Raw genomic sequence first — 18,703 nt, forward strand, 5'->3', positions numbered from 1 at the left:
CGCTGAGGAGTGAGACGTGTTGTGTGTGTGTGGACCTCGGACAAACTGTGTTGATGAAACAGTGGTATTGGATACTGACCGAATGGCTGTGTCAGGGAATCGGCAGTGGACAACTCTCTGGCGTGATGACTGGACCGCTCTGTGGTGACGCATCCCACATTTAAAACTAAAGGCCTCTAGTTTGAAGGCGGTAAACTGGTGAAAATCTGCTTTTAAAGACAAAGCTACTGGAAATAGCTCTGGGAGAACTGTGACTTGTGCCTGATTATGGAGTTCTATTTATGTATTGAATTGTATTCATGTTCATTTTGTCGGACAGCGCAGGAAATACTGTTCACCTCAATGGGACGATCAAATCTCAACTTTATGCTCATTTAGTGTCTGACCAGTAAAACAGAAAACTATGAAAACAACCAAATTGTGACCGTGGCTTCATTAAAACAGTGTTCTGCCGACCAAAATGGAGGAAAAAAGAGATTCAATGTGTCAAATTGCGTTTTCAAAATCAGCTGGCTTAGTTTAGATGTCCTTTAACCGTCTACACAGGATGCGTTCAGGTACAGTAGTGAACGTAGGTCATCTGCGTTTTTGCAGCGTTCAGAGCCTAAAAAACAATCACTGAAGGTACACGTATAAAACTATAAATGTAAAAATACACTTGAGTGTAGCGTGGCCTGTGTAGACAGCTGTGCTGATTAAAACATGATTATATTTGTTCTGTTAGTTTAATACGAAACACAAACTAAACCAGCAGATTGTGTATTTATCAGGACTAAACCTCCTCTTTGCATCCAGATAGCAGGTCGGTGAGTAACATGACATTTTATCATGCAGTCCTGCTCTACAGAAGATTATAATAACTCCCCTCCCTCTTATTATCTCTAATGCAGGAGAAAATTGAATTTGTCAATAAGCCCCTTTAGAAATGAAATACTGTAAATTAGCTCTTTTGAAGCTTCTTTTAAAGCAGATATTCAGCTGCCGACATGTGATTTGTCTCGTGTGTAAGCTGATGGAGCTCAATGACAAACTAACGCAACCTCACATTTAACATCTGCCGCATCAGCAGCTGAATACGGCGGTGACACGAGCGACCCCACGCAGCGGCGCTCGTTATTTTTTAATCAGCTCGACCTTCGCTGCCAGCCGACAGATGTGACGCGACCGCTGTCAAACTAGAGGCCGTGTGGTCGAGGATGCTACGCGGAGTGTGAATCGTTTGTGCGTTTAAATATCTGCCCCTAAAGGTAGGAGGGATTAAGAGGGCAAACAAAACTCTGAGGGGCTGTTTTCATGGAATGTTTGGGATTTTCCTCCATCCATTCACATATTTACTTCCTTTACTTCCTTGCTTGTTCCTGTTTGGCCATCCACTTAAAAATTGTCTAAAAGAGTTCATTTGGAATCTATAGAGTACTCCCACTGGCGGAGACATCGCTGACATTCCCGGCAGTGGAAAACTATGGAATGATTGTGCTATCATCTTCTATTTAATTAAGGAAATCTTAAAAACCAGGGCTAAGTTTTTACCGTCTGTGGGAGGGATTGAAGGAATGCTTTAAGGTACGTCTGCACATGTGTGTGCTGTGGAGTTTAGAAAAAAAGGCTGGTGTGGGAGTATTTGAGATCACACTCTAGCAGTGATAGACGAGAACTGAAGATGGGAAAACGGCATGTGTGCGTGACGGAATAATTGTCTACACAGATAAATGCATATGTTTGTGTTTCTGAATACCCCCTGGTGTGTCACATGGGTGCTGGTTTGGTCAGGGTGGGGTCAGTCTGAAAGGCGTGACGGGGAGGAGACGTGGGCTCGCCCTCACTTGGTCTTTAGTTTGCCCACCTCCCCGTTCAGCTTGCCCTCCTTCGCCAGCTTCTCGTTGAGTTGGCACAGTTGGCGAAGGAAGCCGTCGTTTGGGCCGATCTCTCTCTTGTGCCTCACGGTGGCCACCGCCAGGCGGGCGTCCATTTTGTGGCGCAGCATGAGGTAGGCGACCACCATGGTGGGGGAGCGGCTGTAGCCTTCTCTGCAGTGGACGTAGACTTTCCCTGGAGGATACAAACACAGGATAATAGAACGATAAGGTTAGCGCTACTACAAACGGGAGAAAATAGTGCATTTGTTGCATATGTTTTTGCAGATTGAGATGCAAAGAAACACCTCTGAGCCCTAATATCATTCCGCTAGCTGCTAAGTGTTGTTGTGTTGGTCAGGGTTAGCAAGTCATCTCAAACCACATTGCCCTAGATAAATGTATATAAACCAACTTCAAGATTAGTCATGAGCTACATTTTATTAATTTACAGGAAAAGAAATGGGATTTGAGATAAAACACCCCCCAAAAAATACATATTTCTACACATATTTGACAGAAACCATGACCACTGAAGAATTAACACATCATAACTTGGTAAATGTGTGTTTAATTTCACTGTGACTTAAAAGAACGATACAGAAACACCATCGAGGATTTCTGCTTCATGGAGGTTTTTTTTACTCTAAGTCTCAAAAGAGGAAGACAAATGAGGAAAGAAAGAAGAAACAAATGAACAAAAAAAGTAAGAGTGGTCGGGAAAACTTATTCTGCGATCAAAGTTGCCGAGCGAAGCATCTTCCATGCCAGGAGATGCAAACACACGACCTGACCTCTGCTGCAGTGTGTGCACAGAATACATGCATGTCCTCTGTCCTGCAGTAGCGTTTTCACATCTGTGTACTTATTTGTGTGTTTGTGTGTGTTGTTTGTGTTTGCCGTCTAAGATGCATCTCTGTCGGACTTTCGCTTTTTCATCGCTGACGAGCCCAAGAAAACCCCCGCGGGGCGTCTGACTTGGAAAGCTTCACGGAGCAGTTGATGTGCCGGTCGCTCTCAGGTCAGATCTGCAGATTCGGCACTTTGTTTGAAACCCGACGTCCCTCCCCTCTGGAGTATAATCTCCTGCGATCCCCTCTCCTCCTCTGATCTCCACCCAGAAGAAGAAGAAGTCCTCTGCCAATGAAACGACCTCTTCAATAGCTAATCAGCCGACCTGCCACGGATCAATGTCGACGCTCCTGCATCCTCTCTGGCTCACGACTTCCCTCGCTCTCTCGCTCTCTCGCTAACACGGCTGTCGCTTCTTGTTCGAAATGAGAAGAAAAAAAGGTGCTATTCAAAGTGTAATGATCTCTGCGAATCCAAAATATAAAGTCTCCAAGCACAACAGACAGCTTGCAGTTGGCAGTCTTTAAAAATCTCTCCTTTTTTTTTTGTGATCTGTGTGTTCCGTGAAAGAAATGAAAACGTGACTAACAAATAAAGCGATAACAAATAATATATAAAGCCAATGAATAAAAAAACACAGAGAACACTAGCGAGCAAAGCCGTGCTGATTGTAAAATCACGACACAGAAGCATCAGAGAAACCGTGTGCAGAAGGCAAACTTCTTGGACTTGGCGCCGTAGCGCTCCCAGCATGCACGGAGGCGTTTACGCGCTCTGCGCTGTTCGTTTGCATTATTCTCTGAAATGTTAAAGGGCGTACAAACTAAATGAACTGTGAAGAATAGAAAAGACAACCAGTGTAACTCAGAGATATGCTCATTTATATGTAGGTGTAACCGGCAAAAAGCCATAAATCAACCTCCACAATGCCGAGGAGGGATTGTAATTATCTGTAAACTCATATTCATGGACTACTTTATTGCCTTTGTACAAGACAAGTCAATTATTAAATGCACAATAAAGAAACACAGGTTGAGTATCTTGTGAAGAATTTGATTTAGCTGCAAAATATTTACTCAAATGTAGTTTTTTAAGACCTGCTGTTTCTAACGCATCTCATTTGCATATCACGACCACGCGCCAGCCGTGATTACTGCTACAGACTCAAATTCACTCAGAGCATTTCGCTAAAAGGGACCAACGGTAAGTAGTTCAGGTTATTTTCAACTCAACATTGACCTCAGACAACCTGACGGACGCTGCTCTGGGTCAATAGAGTAGTTGGTCCTCTGTCTGCGCAAAACTATTCAAACCTTTTCTTGAAAAAGTGCTGCAGCTGTTGCAAATGTGCATTACTGCTGGTATGTGAACGGTTTTTATACACAATATTCTTCAGTATTTTGCATTTTTGTGACGTTTAAATTCGTTATTTGATTATTTTTTTACGTGAGAGCCCTTCTTGCTAGCAGCACATTTTGCCTTCTCTTCCTTTTCTTCTGTCTAGTTATATTTCATTGCTCAATCACTCACTCTTTTTTTATCCTAAAAGAAACCACCGTTCAATTTTCTCTAAAACCGCTGCTGATCAACATATTATGTTCATTTGAAAAAGCGATGAGTTTCTCTCACATTCATTAAAGGAATCCTTCACCCATTAAATGACCTTTCATTTATTTTTCCTCACATGGTGAATTTATAAAGTGTGCAGCTCGTAAACACTCGACACCACTGACTGCAGCACACAGTCGCCTCATGTCTTCATTATGGCAGACGCGTAGCAGCATCGATGCAATTCCTCATTAAAAATCCTTTCAAAAGAACCTATGACCTTTCCAGAGGGGAGGGGGTCAAAGATAATGTTGCCCAATAGCACTGCGGGTCAAACTGCAGCGATCCGAGGCGGAGCATCATCCTCCATCACGGTCCTCGTTACGGCCGCTCTTCGCTCCTGATTTACCAGCGTTGGCGCTGCACTTTTCCCCCCATAGTGCCCAAAGGGATTAAGAGGCTTTTCTGTGCCAATGCTGACAATAAATCCATGTGATAAAACACCGGGTTCAGCACACCAATTAAAACACATCCCTCACGTGCCGCGACAAATGAAGTACATTTTGGCTGCAGCTTTGGGAGAGCTGGGGAACGATCGTTTCTTTTATTTTGGCGGGGCCTCCTGGGATTGATCGATTCTACGATCTACATATAGTGTTTTCCAATATGCTGCACAACCCATGTGACGTGTTGAAGCACGTTACACCTGACCCTCTAATGAATAATACAGGAGCAACTAGCGATTTCTGCTTTTTACGTCGATTCATTCTGTGCTGTAAATCCTTGTCGAACACAACGAGGTGGATTTGGTGCCACAGGTGTGATACCCACGGAATTATTTTACATGATCTGATAAAGGAATATGGAGCAGGGCTCAGGAGTGTGTCAGATTTAGCCTCAGATGCTTCGGGGCGTCATGATTATCTCCTCCGGTGTTCACTTATGCATTGAGGGTGAATCATTAAAAGGAGCCTTAAATCTCGCATCTTTGTTAGAAGAGCAGATGTTTTTTTTACCACGTGAGTGTTAATGGCAAAAATACTAGCAGAAAACAATGTCACATAAGTTATTTTTGAATGTCAGTAACGCTGTCATGTTACATACAGATATTTCTACTGCAACACCATCATTAGGAGTTAACCAGCGATAGGAGTGAAGATGCACAAAACATTCTGCTTCATTAGAACATTTCTTTTTGTTGAAACTTAACTGTTAGCTTAGTTTTTCGTCTACGTTAACTCCTCAATTAAACATCTCGCTCTTTAGCTGCTAACATTAAATGCTCCGCTATGTTCACCCACTAGCCGCTAACTTTGACCCTGCTGCCATTTAAATTGCTGCACACTAACTGGACGGGAAAACCAAAGAAAAACAGCGTTAGTAAAAAAAGTTAAAATGTTACGTTGGTTACTTATTATTGTATCTGTTACTTATCAGTCTCTCTTTCAAACTCCCACACCAGAGAAATTAAATTAGTTTGTTCAGTGGCGTAAAATTACAGTTCGAGTCCTTGAGGACAGCATATTTATTGAATAAAAGTATAGTAATTGTCCAAATCCCTGTTGATTTGATTGAATATATATTCAGAGTCAAATTGTGTTTTAGTGCTGAAAAACTTGCTGTTTTTCAGCAGCTTATTGGGGGGTTAAAGCGACATTAAGAGAGCGGTGAGAGTGAACCAAAACAAAAAACTGTAAGAGAAAAAGAATAGCTGAAAGACGCAAAAAAAAAATGCTCCGTGAGGCTGAATTCTCCTCGGGTTCAATATTACGAGTAGTGATCCATCGTCAATATAAAAATAGTCCACATATTTGCACTTCACAGCTCAACATGGACTCACCTTTGCCGTTGTTGTGCGCCAAGGCCTTGTCGATGAAGTCCGCCCCCTCCTCGAAGAAGGCGCTGAGGTGGAACTTCTCCGTGTCGTTGGCCTGGATGCCGTGGTACGTGACGCCCGTGCCGGCGTAGAAGTCCACGCTGGTGTTGACGTGCATGAAGGAGGTGCCCTCCGCCACGTTGAGGACGTGCGTCACTCCGAGTTTCTGCAGACGCATTGCATTCTGGGCCACGAACCTGGGAATACAGGATAAAAAAAATACATTAATTTCATCGCTTCAGCAGGTTGCTGACTTCTGTCACAAGCCTGCTGCACCGACACAAAGTACCAGGAGAAACTTATAGAGTGCCTCTTGATGGTGATTTAAAACTTTTCTTTTTTTTTTGGTCGCTCACAACACAAAGTGATGAGTGTACAGCAGCAGAACAAGACACCTAAGACAAATAACAGAACTAATAATAACACCCGGCCGATGCAGCAAAAGGAGCGTGTCAGCACAATTTATTTCAAAGTGATATTTTGACAATGTGTGTTGCATCTTTCACGACCACTCCGCCTCCGTGTTAGCGGACGCAGTGCTGACAGTATCGCGGCTTGATATACAGCCAAATACTGTATATCTGCAGCTGGGAGCCGTAAAACTTCTGCATGTTGCTGCTTTAAAACCGCACTCGAAAGTGTCTCTGCGTTATCGCACATTTTGGAGTAGAATTTATTCGTGGTTAATTGATTTAGTTCGTAATATAATCTAGAAAATGTGATAAAAAGTAATTGAGACAGACTTGGATTGGACTTGAGACAGAAAGAAAGGGTGAAAGAGCTTCACATCCATCGACTAAATGTCCAGGAAACAATAAATCTGCTCCCTTCCTACTCTGCTGCACTTTGTCTGTAAGGAACAATACTGCACATTAAGCCGATGCAGAGCAAACAAACCATAACGAAGCAAATGAGTGTTTTGGCTGCGCCAGCCTGCCTGGCCCGATGCCCACGCTACGATCCAACCTGGCCGCAGGCGCTGCCCATCGATTCTGAATAAAATGCCTTTTATACATGTTGTATTAGAGGTTTATGGAACATTTAGTGCCTCTAATTAGCTGTGCTGAATTTACAGTTTAAGCTCCACCATACTGTTGCTCTGCAGCTAACGGAGGACAAAAGAAACGGCATGTTCCTCTTTCACTGGCAAATGCATCGAAAAACAAGAAAAGGGAGATGTGTTCTTTCATAAAAGATTCACGGAAACCGTTTACGTTGCGATATAAACAAAAGAAAATGTGTTTTTGTTTCCCTTTATGATAACGATTCCTGAATGTATGTATCAACCGATACAATAGCAGTTTAACAGGTTATTACCTCTCTGATATCTTAAATACTGCTGTGAAAACGTCACCTTCAAACAACTATTTATTCAAGAGCATGAATGCATCGTAATGTAACACAATGCAACCTCCATTAACGTTAGCTGCTGGTTCCTGAGGCTGCTAACCGCTAACGTAAACTAGCTCCCCTCCTGCTGATTTCAACATTTGTCATTTGACAAACGAATGTGTTTAACCCATCGACTGTACATAAGAAATGGACGTAATCACTGTGACGTCACCTATTGGTTTGGTCGACTACGATTTTGAAGTCTTGAGTTCTGCCTTTTGGGCGCCGCCATCTTGGTTTTTTTTGCAATTAGAAGTGACACGTGAGGGTGGAGATAAGTACAAACCAACTCTGAATGAGACTTTCATGTTGTAAGACGAAAACGACGCCGTGGAACACCTGTCAATCACCTTGTAGCCCCGCCCTAAAGCATCCCCTGCTTTATGGTCTGTTTGACTCTAAATGACCATCATTTACTAAATGAGCATCATGCTGTATTGAAGAAGACTTGACACTAGAGATTGAGACATAATATTTGAACAACTCTACTGTAAAAGCTGAACGTGTCTCTTTGCTCTTCTTTTATCCAGACTAAAGAATGATACATCTTTGACATGCTCACCCTGACAGCGTGGTGGGCTTTATATTCCGATGTCTTCTTACAGTCAATATAAGGCTGGCTAGGTGACCCTGAACAGCTCCCCAGAGGCGGCGGCTTCAAAGCGTCCTCTGCAAATTAGAAAAAACCTCCCTGCCACCATTTTGCTTTACGGGCATTGGAGGAGGGATGAAGCAGCCCATCTGTTTGTGTGTCCGCTGCAGGGCAGAGACTCCTTCAGATGTGAGGACTCTGTAGTGTTTTTTAAGCTTAGTTTGTCACATTTGGACTTGCACATCTATGTAAAATGAGTTGTTTGTGTGTACATTACAATGCATGAAATATGATAATTAATAAGGGATATTATTATGAGGGATTTGTAATTGTATGCATATGAAGGTCACTTTTATTACTGTAGAATGATTGATGTGTGAATGAATGTTAGACAAATACTGCATGCTGCATGATATATTGACTACCACCTTAAGGAGTTGTAGTTCTCTTGTTCGCCTGAGGGGGCAGAGCCGAATATTGACTTTTGGGACAATGGACACTACCCTTTCTGGAGAAGAAGAAGAAGAAGAAGAAGAATAAGAAGAAGAAGAAGACGGAAGACGGAAGAAGAAGTAGTCTATTTCCGCCCCTGAAAACGGCAGGGCCAATAATATGTTTAGAAAGGTAATAAAAGATTAAACCAATAGGAAGGACTCTAGGTCCCACGAATGAGTTGAAAACTAACTGGTGCGCGAACGCTCGGTCTCTTTTAACCCACCCAGCGAACTGTTCGGACCTGTGTCCGAAGTGCGCCGTGGATTTAAAGGGCCCGCGCGGGAGCATGAGCTGTCTATCATTTTTTATTAAATATACTTTTACTTTAATTCTTTTGGATCCCGGACCTCATTTCCCACCACCTCCCAGGATCTGAACAGATTTCCCACAACCCTTAACGTTTACAGCGCGAGCACTTACAATGCAACATGTGCGTCCGGCAGCGGGGAAGGAGAAGCGACTGCACACGAGCAGCAGCGTACTTACTGTACTTTGTACAATGCAGAGGTATACGCTCTGGTTCAAGCGAGTTCACAGCCAATGGCTCCCTTCCTATTCACCTGCCCTGTCCCAGCCTTCCTCCACCTGCAGTCCCACAGCATCCATTATTAAAGACCGGCTTCACAAAGAGCCAAAGTGTTCCTCAAAGCAAACAAACCACACCTTTAAGTGTGTCCCCGAGCTGCACGCGCTGCTTTCATACTGCTGACTACGACAGATCTGAAAACAGTGTAAGGGGTTTGAGTTGTGGAAAATATACACTCTTAATCCTTTTAAGGGACGGGAACATTTTACTGACTGGTTCATGAAACATGCCCACACATCAGCATTTTCTTTACAACTCTATATTGTATTATTGGAGTTTTATTTTTTCCCAGATGTCTGTTTTCTATTCATCTCTTCTGGATAATGTATTGCTTAGTTCCTCTTCTCCTTACGGCAAATATATACAGTGCTTAATATGGATAAAATCCAGACTTGTAATTTTAGATTGCAATTAAGATGAATATTGCAATAATATAGGCCTATAAAGGAGACTAGAGAAGGTAGTCATGATGACTTGTTTACTTTGGTGTTTTGCAGGTGAAACATCAGTAAACAATATGAGTTATGAGATTAAATTCATCAACTGAACTATAATGTATTTTGATATGTGTCAGGGGAACAATCCTATATTACAGTTTGTCCTGGTTGTTGCTTCTAAAGTATAGATCGGAGCCTAAAATAGGTCATGGGCTCAAGTCCCTATGGAGTCCCTATGGAGTTCCATGATAGGAGACGTTGATGGATATTTTCAAGGACAAAGCTATTTCAACTGTCAAGTGTGTGAACTACTGTGCCACGTGTGTGTGTGTGTGTGTGTGTGTGTGTGTGTGTGTGTGTGTGTGTGTGTGTGTGTGTGTACATATACATATATATATATATATATATATATATATATATATATATATATATTGGTGTGTGTGTTAATTGGTGTATTTGTTTTGATGTTGGCCAGCTGCACAAATGAAATTGTAACGGGACTAATATACAGGATGCATCAGCAGAAAGGCTTCGTGGGTCCCAGTGGTGTAAATAGTGGATCAGGTTCATGCTTTCATTAACGATCAATACCACCTCGCCCTGCATGAGTCATTTGTAATATCGCATTACATTACGCTTCCCTTTTCGACTTATTTGGACTGTGATGTACTCTAATGATAAAATGCTTTACTAGTTACCTCCGCCATACTGTGCATGACCCCTGACAGGAGACAGTAAAGATGAATGCTACTTTAAATGATTACAAAATAACTCAATTTCTTCAACAGGAATCAAAAATCTCCTCTTCAAAAGGAGCCATAAGGCCGAGGGAGCATCAGAGTCTCGGCATCGTCCGATCGGCTTCCCATCGGTACACGACTTCCAGCACTTTGTTCGGAGACTTGGCTCGGGCAGATCGGCATATTCAGATTGATTTTGTTGTAGCGCCGAGGTACAGTAATGTGCTTGTATTCCTCTTGGCAGCGGCTGGAGCCAAATGATGGGCCTGCACAGCGAGGCACTCCACTCCTCAGGGGGCTTCCCTGAATGCATTGTCTAGCGGGAATCCATAAAAGGGAGATTTGAAGCTTTTATTACGTTACAGAACAACAAAATGTATTTGGAAATCATGTTTCCTGGAACATATCTTTCTCAAATGGCTTTTCCGACAAATTTGACACTTGAAACCTCAAATGATTTCTGATGTATGGGATTACATTTTTCGGTTGCAGACGATACTAATGTACTATATACTATATATATAAATAACGGGGGTCAACAGATATTGCAAAAAAGTGCAAATACATGACCAATTACATAAATGTTAAATACCGGTGCCAATAATATACCTGAGTTATGAAACAAATGCCACAAGTTACTTGTTTTCCTGTACCTTGGTTTTTCATGCACAGGTACATTTTGAGATTTTGGGCTACTTTGTTTCCATTATATATCTTCTTTCAAACTATGGTGTGGAAGGAAAACATCCAAAACACACATTTAGTTGTTTGTTTCACTTCTTTCACCATATGTTAGTGTTAGATGATGCCTCATTTGCATTTCAAAGCATAAGATTTCAGAAAACTTGTAATAAATGAAATATTGTCTTAATGTAAATAATTTTAGGGATTAATAAATCTACTCGTGATTTTTTTTTTTCTTCGAAATGTATGTCATTTAACAAATATATCTCTAAATGAGTTTTTCCAGAGTCATAAATCTCCACTTCATTAGCAAATGGCAGTAAATTGATTGCAACTGGATTTTGGATCGTTGGTTGGACAAAACAAGACATTTATATACGTCACCTTGGTTTCTAGGCATTTTTCACCGATTTCTAATGATTTGTAGACCAAGTGATTTAATCAATGAATCGATTCAAGAATCTTCAATTGCAGAAGTAGTTAGATTTTTTTATTTTAAATATCAATATCAATCTCCAAAGAAATATTGACACATCAGCATCTGATTAAATGCGGCTGATATGTTGAATGTGCCGCACAGAAATGCCCAAACTCATTTAGAGACGGTGTTAAGAGCCAGGCGGCAACCTCTGGTTCTGCCGATGTGGAAGTGTCTTAAAACTTGCATTCTCTCTACTGTCCATCAGGGGGCGACTCCTCTGGTTGTATAGTAGTATATGCTTCATGTGTTAAAGCTGTATTCTCTCTCCTGACCACCAGGGGGCGACTCCCCTGGTTGTATAGAAGTCTATATAACTGTATAGTCTACATGACTCTACAGTAAACATTGTAAACATGAGTTTATGCCTCAATCTCTAGTTTCAAGTCTTCTTCAATACAGCATGATGTTCATTTAGTAAATTATGGTCATTCAGAGTCAAACAGACCATAAAGCACGGGATGCTTTAGGGCGGGGCTACAAGGTGAGTGACAGCCACTAGTCGTATCCAGCGTCACTAAGTCACTCCTCCACTTTCTGAAAAGGTAACTTTAGTTTATCAGTTGCAGGTGAAACCAATGTTTGACGTCACCATGACTACGTCCACTTCTTATAGGCTGTAATAAGAACACATAATTTACCTCTGACGTGACCGCAATATCTGCTTCTACTTACTAAGTGTGTACTGCCCGTAAGAACCAAGGAACAAAGCGTATTCATACTAATACAGCACACACAGACAATGTGTTCACACCAGTGCAGGAAGCACAAGGAACTGGTTTTACTGGAACACAGTAAATTCCTGAAGAGTCGGCATGTTCATTACAAAGCCGATAGCATCCAGTCCACCAACAACTGTAGATTTATAGTCCGCCCTCTGTCATGTTTAATATACATATACATGTATGTGTTGCGCTTGAATTAAATGGCACAAGCAGCCGTTTAAATGTGTAATAATGAGATTAGATTATTTTCTGTTTTTGTCTTGTCTTGTCACAATTGGGGCTTCAGGGCATTTAATTGTTATCTTTCAATATTTTCTGACATTTTACTGATGAGAGAGATTTATTGATTTATCAAAAATAAGTCAACAATAATGAAAATAGTTGTCCTAAATCGGCGTACATCTTTCAAATGTAAGATGTTCTTATCAAGTGTGTATATTTTTCTGTTTAAAAAAAAATCAATAAAAAATCAATCACCAGCTGGTACATCATTATCAGATGCAGAGCTGCAACAATTAGTTGATTAATCGATTAGTGGAAAATGAATCACCAACTATGTTCCGGACAAAACAAAACATTTAATTACGCCGCCTTGGGTTCTGGGCATCTTCCCTTGTTTCCTAATACTTTATAGATCAAGTGATTAATCAAAGCATTGAGGAAATAGTCTTCAGTTGCAGCTGTATATTGATATTTCAAATATCAATACCTTTCACAGTGTAATAGAGATTACTGATCTTGAATTGCAGGAAGTAGCAACTATTTATTGATTATACAAAAAAAATACAAATCACTTTAAATTAATCTGCAGATTATTTTCCTGATTATTTGTTTGGTCCACAAAAGATGCAGTTTTATTGTCACGTGAGACAAGAACAAAAAACAGAAAAGACTCCCAAGCTAAAGAATGTAATATATGACATGTTTCTTTTAACAATAACACAAAAAACTACAGATTAGTTTTATGTTAATATAGTGATTAATCAACAATTCTCTAGAATAAACAAGATGTATGCTCGCAAGTACGACAACAAGTTTATTTTCTCTACACAAGTTATTGATTGTTTTTTTAAAGCACAATTGCTTTTCTCTAAAAACTATCATGTGGTAGATATGATTATATTTATGTCATAAAGGTGTATGACAGGAGTTAGACATCTTCTCACTTCACGACTACAACATTCTCCTTCTTTGTTCCACCCAGGAGACCCCCTGTTGTTTCCCCTCTTGAGCAGTTTCTGAATGAAAAAATAACCCCCTTTGTATTTATATTTATGATGTTTGTTTTGATGTGTTGTTGCAGCCCAGCTGGAGAGGAAGGGGAGCGGCTCATGAAGACGTGATTACACGCAGAGCTCCATTGATGAAGGAGCAACAAACAGGCTCTTTGTGTCCGTCCTTTCACATGTGAACCAAATGGAAAAACACGAGCATGCCTCCGAAATATTATCACCAGACTATAATTATGATGTGTATTACTATTACTACGCTACACTGTTACACAATGTACCCGTCTGGCCGCTGAGGCACATTTGCCGCTGCTGACATTTCGAGGAACAACACAATGTGTTGACAACAACAGGCGGTCGCTTCCCTCCATGATGATGATAGTAGACAGACACACACACACACACACACACACACACACACACACACACACACACACGCACGCACACACACGCACACACGCGCAACAAAACAAGCACGCCCTACCGGACATGCGACAATGTTGCCATTTGTCGCGTGTGGTGTGTCGGTGGAAGTGGCGCGAGCATCTTTGTGTGTATCAATAAAAAGCTGAATAAATAAACCTGTCTCACCTGTTTTCAGTGTGAAACCCCCGACATTAATAAGTCACGGTGAAAGGGTGAATGACTCACGCGTTACCGATGTATATTCGGGGGTAGACCTCGTTGAAGTGTTGCGTCGGCAGGCTGTAGACGCCGCTGCCGTTGGCCAGCAGCGCGCTGAGCTGCTGGACGGTCACCTCCGAGGCGTCCGCCGGCTGCTGCTGCTGCTTAGTGGGGCTCAGGTGTTTCTTCATGACTCTTCTTCTTCTCCTTCTACTCCTTCTTCTTCTTCTTCTTCTTCCTCTTCTTCTTCTTCACTAACTAATGTTAGATAACAACCAGCTCCAGACTCGTGAACATCGTCCCGTTGTTCAGCTGCATTTTGTGTTTCCCTTTTTCCTTCTTCTTCTTTTCTTTTTTTCTTCTCTCTCTCTTTTTTTTTTTTTTTTTTTTTCCCTTGCACGTGAGGTCGTGCGCGCGCTGTCTTCGTGTCTGGGCTGCCTTACAAGGTATCTGGTGGTGGGGCGGGAGTTTATTTTTTATTTTTTATACAGCGTCTCCCCATCGACGTCAAGCACGAGGGAGTTTTTAAAGTGCACTTCCTGTCAAAACTTTCAGAGTAAAAACTGACAGCTCAATTAGAATCAGAATAAAACCGTTTATTACCAGGAATGTTTCACATAAAATAACACAATATATTCCTTTATTAGTCGCGCAGTGGGGAAATTGCAGGATTACAGCAGCAGACAGGTAAAGCGCACACAAGAGACACATAGTAAAATTAAATTAAAAACAAGTAATATCCCTCGTTTATCGCGGGGGATACGTTCTAAAAATAACCCGCAATAGACGGAATCCGTGAAGTAATCAGCGATTGAACATTTATGTAAATCTGGCTAGCCGAACGCATTCTGTACTGTACAGGAGACACTGCACGGAGGAGATTGATTGACAATGGTGTACAGTATAGTCCCTTAGCTAATCAGAACGCAGAACACATGTGCGGTTCTCCCTTAGCCAATCAGGACGCAGAACACAATGCGCGTTCATACTGTACACTGTACAAAAAGCATGCAAAATTACACACAAAAAAATCCGCGAAACAGCGAGGCCACGAAAGGTTAACCGCGTTATAGTGAGGGACAACTGTAAATATAAATAAACAGTAAAACAGTTAGTAATCCACAATAACAGTATTATATACAGACAGAGTTTAAAAAGTATTTAGAATGCCAAATGTATTGATATTGTACCAGTTGAAGTGTTTAAGGAATTTGTCTTGGCATGTGGTGCATACATTAAACAATAAACAACAGTCGACAGTGCAAAGAATAGAAACATATTCAATTTATAATAGACTATGAAATATATTATATCCACACATTTTGATCCGAGTGCTCTGACAGAGATAATGAATGCGTTAATAAAAGTGTGAGTATAAATAAGGTTGCATTACATTTAAAAATGCATTGTGGTGGAATAGGTAGCCTCAAGCAGGCTGAGGCTCAATTTCCATTTTTTGCAACTTTATTGGCTACTTAGATTTCTCTAAATATTGTACATTTGTAACAATAGTTAGCATATGTAGATGTATGTGTGTGTGTGCGTGTGTGTATATATATATATATATATATATATATATATATATATATATATATATATATATATGTCATTTAAATTAGGAGATTGTGACTTTGCCAGTTGTTGTTTTACAGGTATCAGTGGTGGTGTCAGGAAGCATAATGAGTGAAATATAAGAGTGCCTTATAAGGAGCCTTGTGGTCCACTGGAGACGGTTGCAGGGGAAGAGGACAGATTATTGATTCAGATTGAAGCTTCTCTGTTGGTATCAGATAACTGTCGTTGTCCTGCATAGAGCACTCACGTTAACCCCACACATTTGAGATGAACTCAAATTGGAAAATTTGATATATTCACCCAACATCAATAATGTTCTTGTGGCTGAATGAAAGCAAAGCCCTGCAGCCATGTTCGATATGTGATGGAAAGCCTGACACCAGCAGAGTAGAGGCTGTTAGAGCTGCAGATTAATGCCCTTTCACATTTGTGTAATGCTCAGGAGTCCACATATGTTTGGAAAAAAAAGGGTACGCATTAGAATTTCTCACATTATCTTTCCTATCAGGAGTCATTGTGTGTTTTACATAACAATACACTCAGTCTGTTTTTATGACATTTAAAAAAGACAGGAGCATGCAATGCAGAGCTTTTATTCTGAAGATGAAATCGTGCAACTTCCGGTTTGCTGCTCACTTGACGCAGCCGCCTCTCTCCACCAATATCTCCAGCAGACACACCCCACCGGCAGGCAGACACTCGGGAGACGAGAGCAGGACCCGAGGAGGACAGTAGTGCACGAGAGGATAGCGTGCTGCCTTCAGGTGCCGCTCGTAACATCCTAAAATTGTGCCCACGCCGCGCATTTTGTCTGGGTTTCTATTACATAAGAGGATGTAGGGCCTACACACGAGCCCCTGCTTTACAAATCAGCGGATATTCTGTGAAGATATACTGTATACTTTGTTTTTTATATGTGCATCAACAACAAGTGGTCACATGGTTGTTGTTGTTTTTTCTTAAAACTGGGCATGTTTTTCTGGAGCAAATGCTACCCTTTAATAAACACTATTCAGGTCACTTTTTGAATCAGTTAATTTTGTATTAATTGTTTTAGGTCAGATCCTCGTGCCCTTTTGCTCCATTCTTATCAGAAAACTGTTTTTTTCTTCTTCTTTTGATAGAAAGTAACAAATATGTGTTATATTTATTTACTGCACTTGAGGTACACTTGTACTTTACTTATGTATTTCCATTGTATGCTAGTTCTACTCCACTACGTTAAAGGGACATTTGGTACTTTTTCCTTTACAATAAACCATTTAAAATAGAAGGTGAAAAATAGTACACAGGTGGAGGCTTCAAATAAACCCAGTTGGCTTTTTTGCCTCTTCCTGCACTGTGGTATTTAATCATAATTCATAATCTCTGTTATGTTTGTTTATTTTTTCGAATTTTATTGTTTTAATCGTGCAAAATAAATATTAAATAAAAAAACACCTGCAATATTCTTTGTTTGTTTTACTGCTGTAGTAGATAATTATCTTGTTGTTTCTCCTCTTGATGAACACATTTCACACGCTAATAGATGTATTAACTCTTCCGACCTCTAGATGTCAGCACGAGCCTTAAATCGGTTGTTTATTCGGCCTCGTGGTCATGATGTTACACATGTTTGGTCTTATTGATACAAATAAAATAAAATACAGCTGACATGTATGTGACACAGTATTATAGACATATTTGAGGATGTTTGATTCTGTTCTCAATGCTGTGAATGTATGTTACTAAAAAAATGTCTCTCATCCAACCTACAGAGTGTTAACATACAACCACAAGATGGAGACACATTTCTATCAAACTAACGTACATAAATAAACATTGTAAACTGGAATGTTAGGAGGACAATATTTTTAACAATGCTCACAGTATACAAATAGGTAAGAACTGAATAATGGTCGTGCTGAGGTGTATTTAACTCATCATAACAAAGTTAATGAAACCATTGAGGTGCATTCAGTCGTGTTCAGCTGTGGCACGAAAAAAACCATTGATCTCATCCAGTAAAAATGTATTTGAATTTGGTTTGCTTACCACTGCTGATTTAAGGGACTTTCGTATCTATGCTTCATATCTCATCTCTATATTACATTCATATATATTTCGGAGAATATTTGTCACCTTTTGTTTACTTCTGCAAACTGCTCTAAAGCACTGATTAAATGCATTTCAAAGTGAATGCATTTGATCAGTGCTTTAGAGCAGTTTGCAGAAGTGCATGTAAACTGTTCACAAAAGTGTTCTAAAGTCATTTAAAATGGATCAAAAAAGACAAATAAATAAAAGATAAAATAAAAAAAAACATTTCATGGAAAAAATATCTTTGTTTCCTTCTGTGCTGAACACGTTTGGTGATTTATTTTATTCTCTTCTTGTAGATCCTGGACTTGAATTTGGTTCAACTTGACTCGGATGCTCTTGACCCACTTCACTTCAAGCCCGGTGCCAGTCATCATCTTCTTATTTTTTGTGTGTTTCCATGGCGATGCAAGGAGATGCAGTGCAGTGCCATGGCAACAACATATCTTGTGGAACACGATTTGAGTTCCCTGTAGCGCACACACCTGTGTGTGCGTGTGTGTCCATAGTAATACACGCTTGCATTTAGGATGTCTGATGGTCGGCGTGGAACATGACACTGATTCATTTCTGCACAAAATATTCTTTGAACTCCAGTAATCAGCCAAAGTAAACAGTTTTAGTTAATTATTCCATTCCAGTATTTATATTCAGAGTTTAGCTAACTAGCCTATGTTTTTCTGTTAGCTGTTAATGCGGCTAACTAGCTTCATACACTTAATCCTGCGTAACTTCCAATTAGCATATTATTAACTCACTCGGCCTACGATATCTTGTTCAATAGATTTTTTTTTCTTTCACTTTGCAGTATTCATGCAAACGTTTATGCTAAAGTTAATGCTGACGTTGCTCTTAATTGGATTTGGGGAAGTTTACCCTCCACTAGCCAACATCTTTTAGAGGTCGCGTTACGTTTGCCAAACTCATCTGTTAGTCCT

At 40.5% G+C, this 18,703-nt stretch overlaps 1 protein-coding gene across 1 annotated transcript; it reads right to left on the minus strand.

Moving 5' to 3' along the window:
• Nucleotides 1-1,537: 1,537 nt before the first annotated feature.
• On the minus strand, nt 1,538-14,536 carry dusp3a (dual specificity phosphatase 3a). Its single transcript, XM_079237450.1, has 3 exons — nt 14,139-14,536; nt 6,094-6,326; nt 1,538-2,049 (listed from the first exon to the last, which is right to left on the minus strand). Exons 1-3 carry the CDS (start codon nt 14,300-14,302, stop codon nt 1,820-1,822), a joined length of 627 nt encoding a protein of 208 aa, XP_079093576.1. The 5' UTR covers nt 14,303-14,536; the 3' UTR covers nt 1,538-1,819.
• Between the last annotated feature and the right edge of the window lie 4,167 nt (nt 14,537-18,703).

The sequence above is a fragment of the Taurulus bubalis genome (assembly GCF_910589615.1).
Source record: "Taurulus bubalis genome assembly, chromosome: 2".
Lineage (NCBI taxonomy): Eukaryota > Metazoa > Chordata > Actinopteri > Perciformes > Cottidae > Taurulus > Taurulus bubalis.

What these genes read in the sequence shown, in the direction of transcription:
- dusp3a (XM_079237450.1), bottom strand. Translation starts at nt 14,302, where the DNA reads ATGAAGAAACACCTGAGCCCCACTAAGCAGCAGCAGCAGCCGGCGGAC. An exon ending in CGAATATACATCGGTAACGC is followed by an intron (nt 6,327 to 14,138) that starts GTGAGTCATTCA and finishes CTGTATTCCCAG; the next exon opens with GTTCGTGGCCCAGAATGCAA. An exon ending in GGCGCACAACAACGGCAAAG is followed by an intron (nt 2,050 to 6,093) that starts GTGAGTCCATGT and finishes TGTATCCTCCAG; the next exon opens with GGAAAGTCTACGTCCACTGC.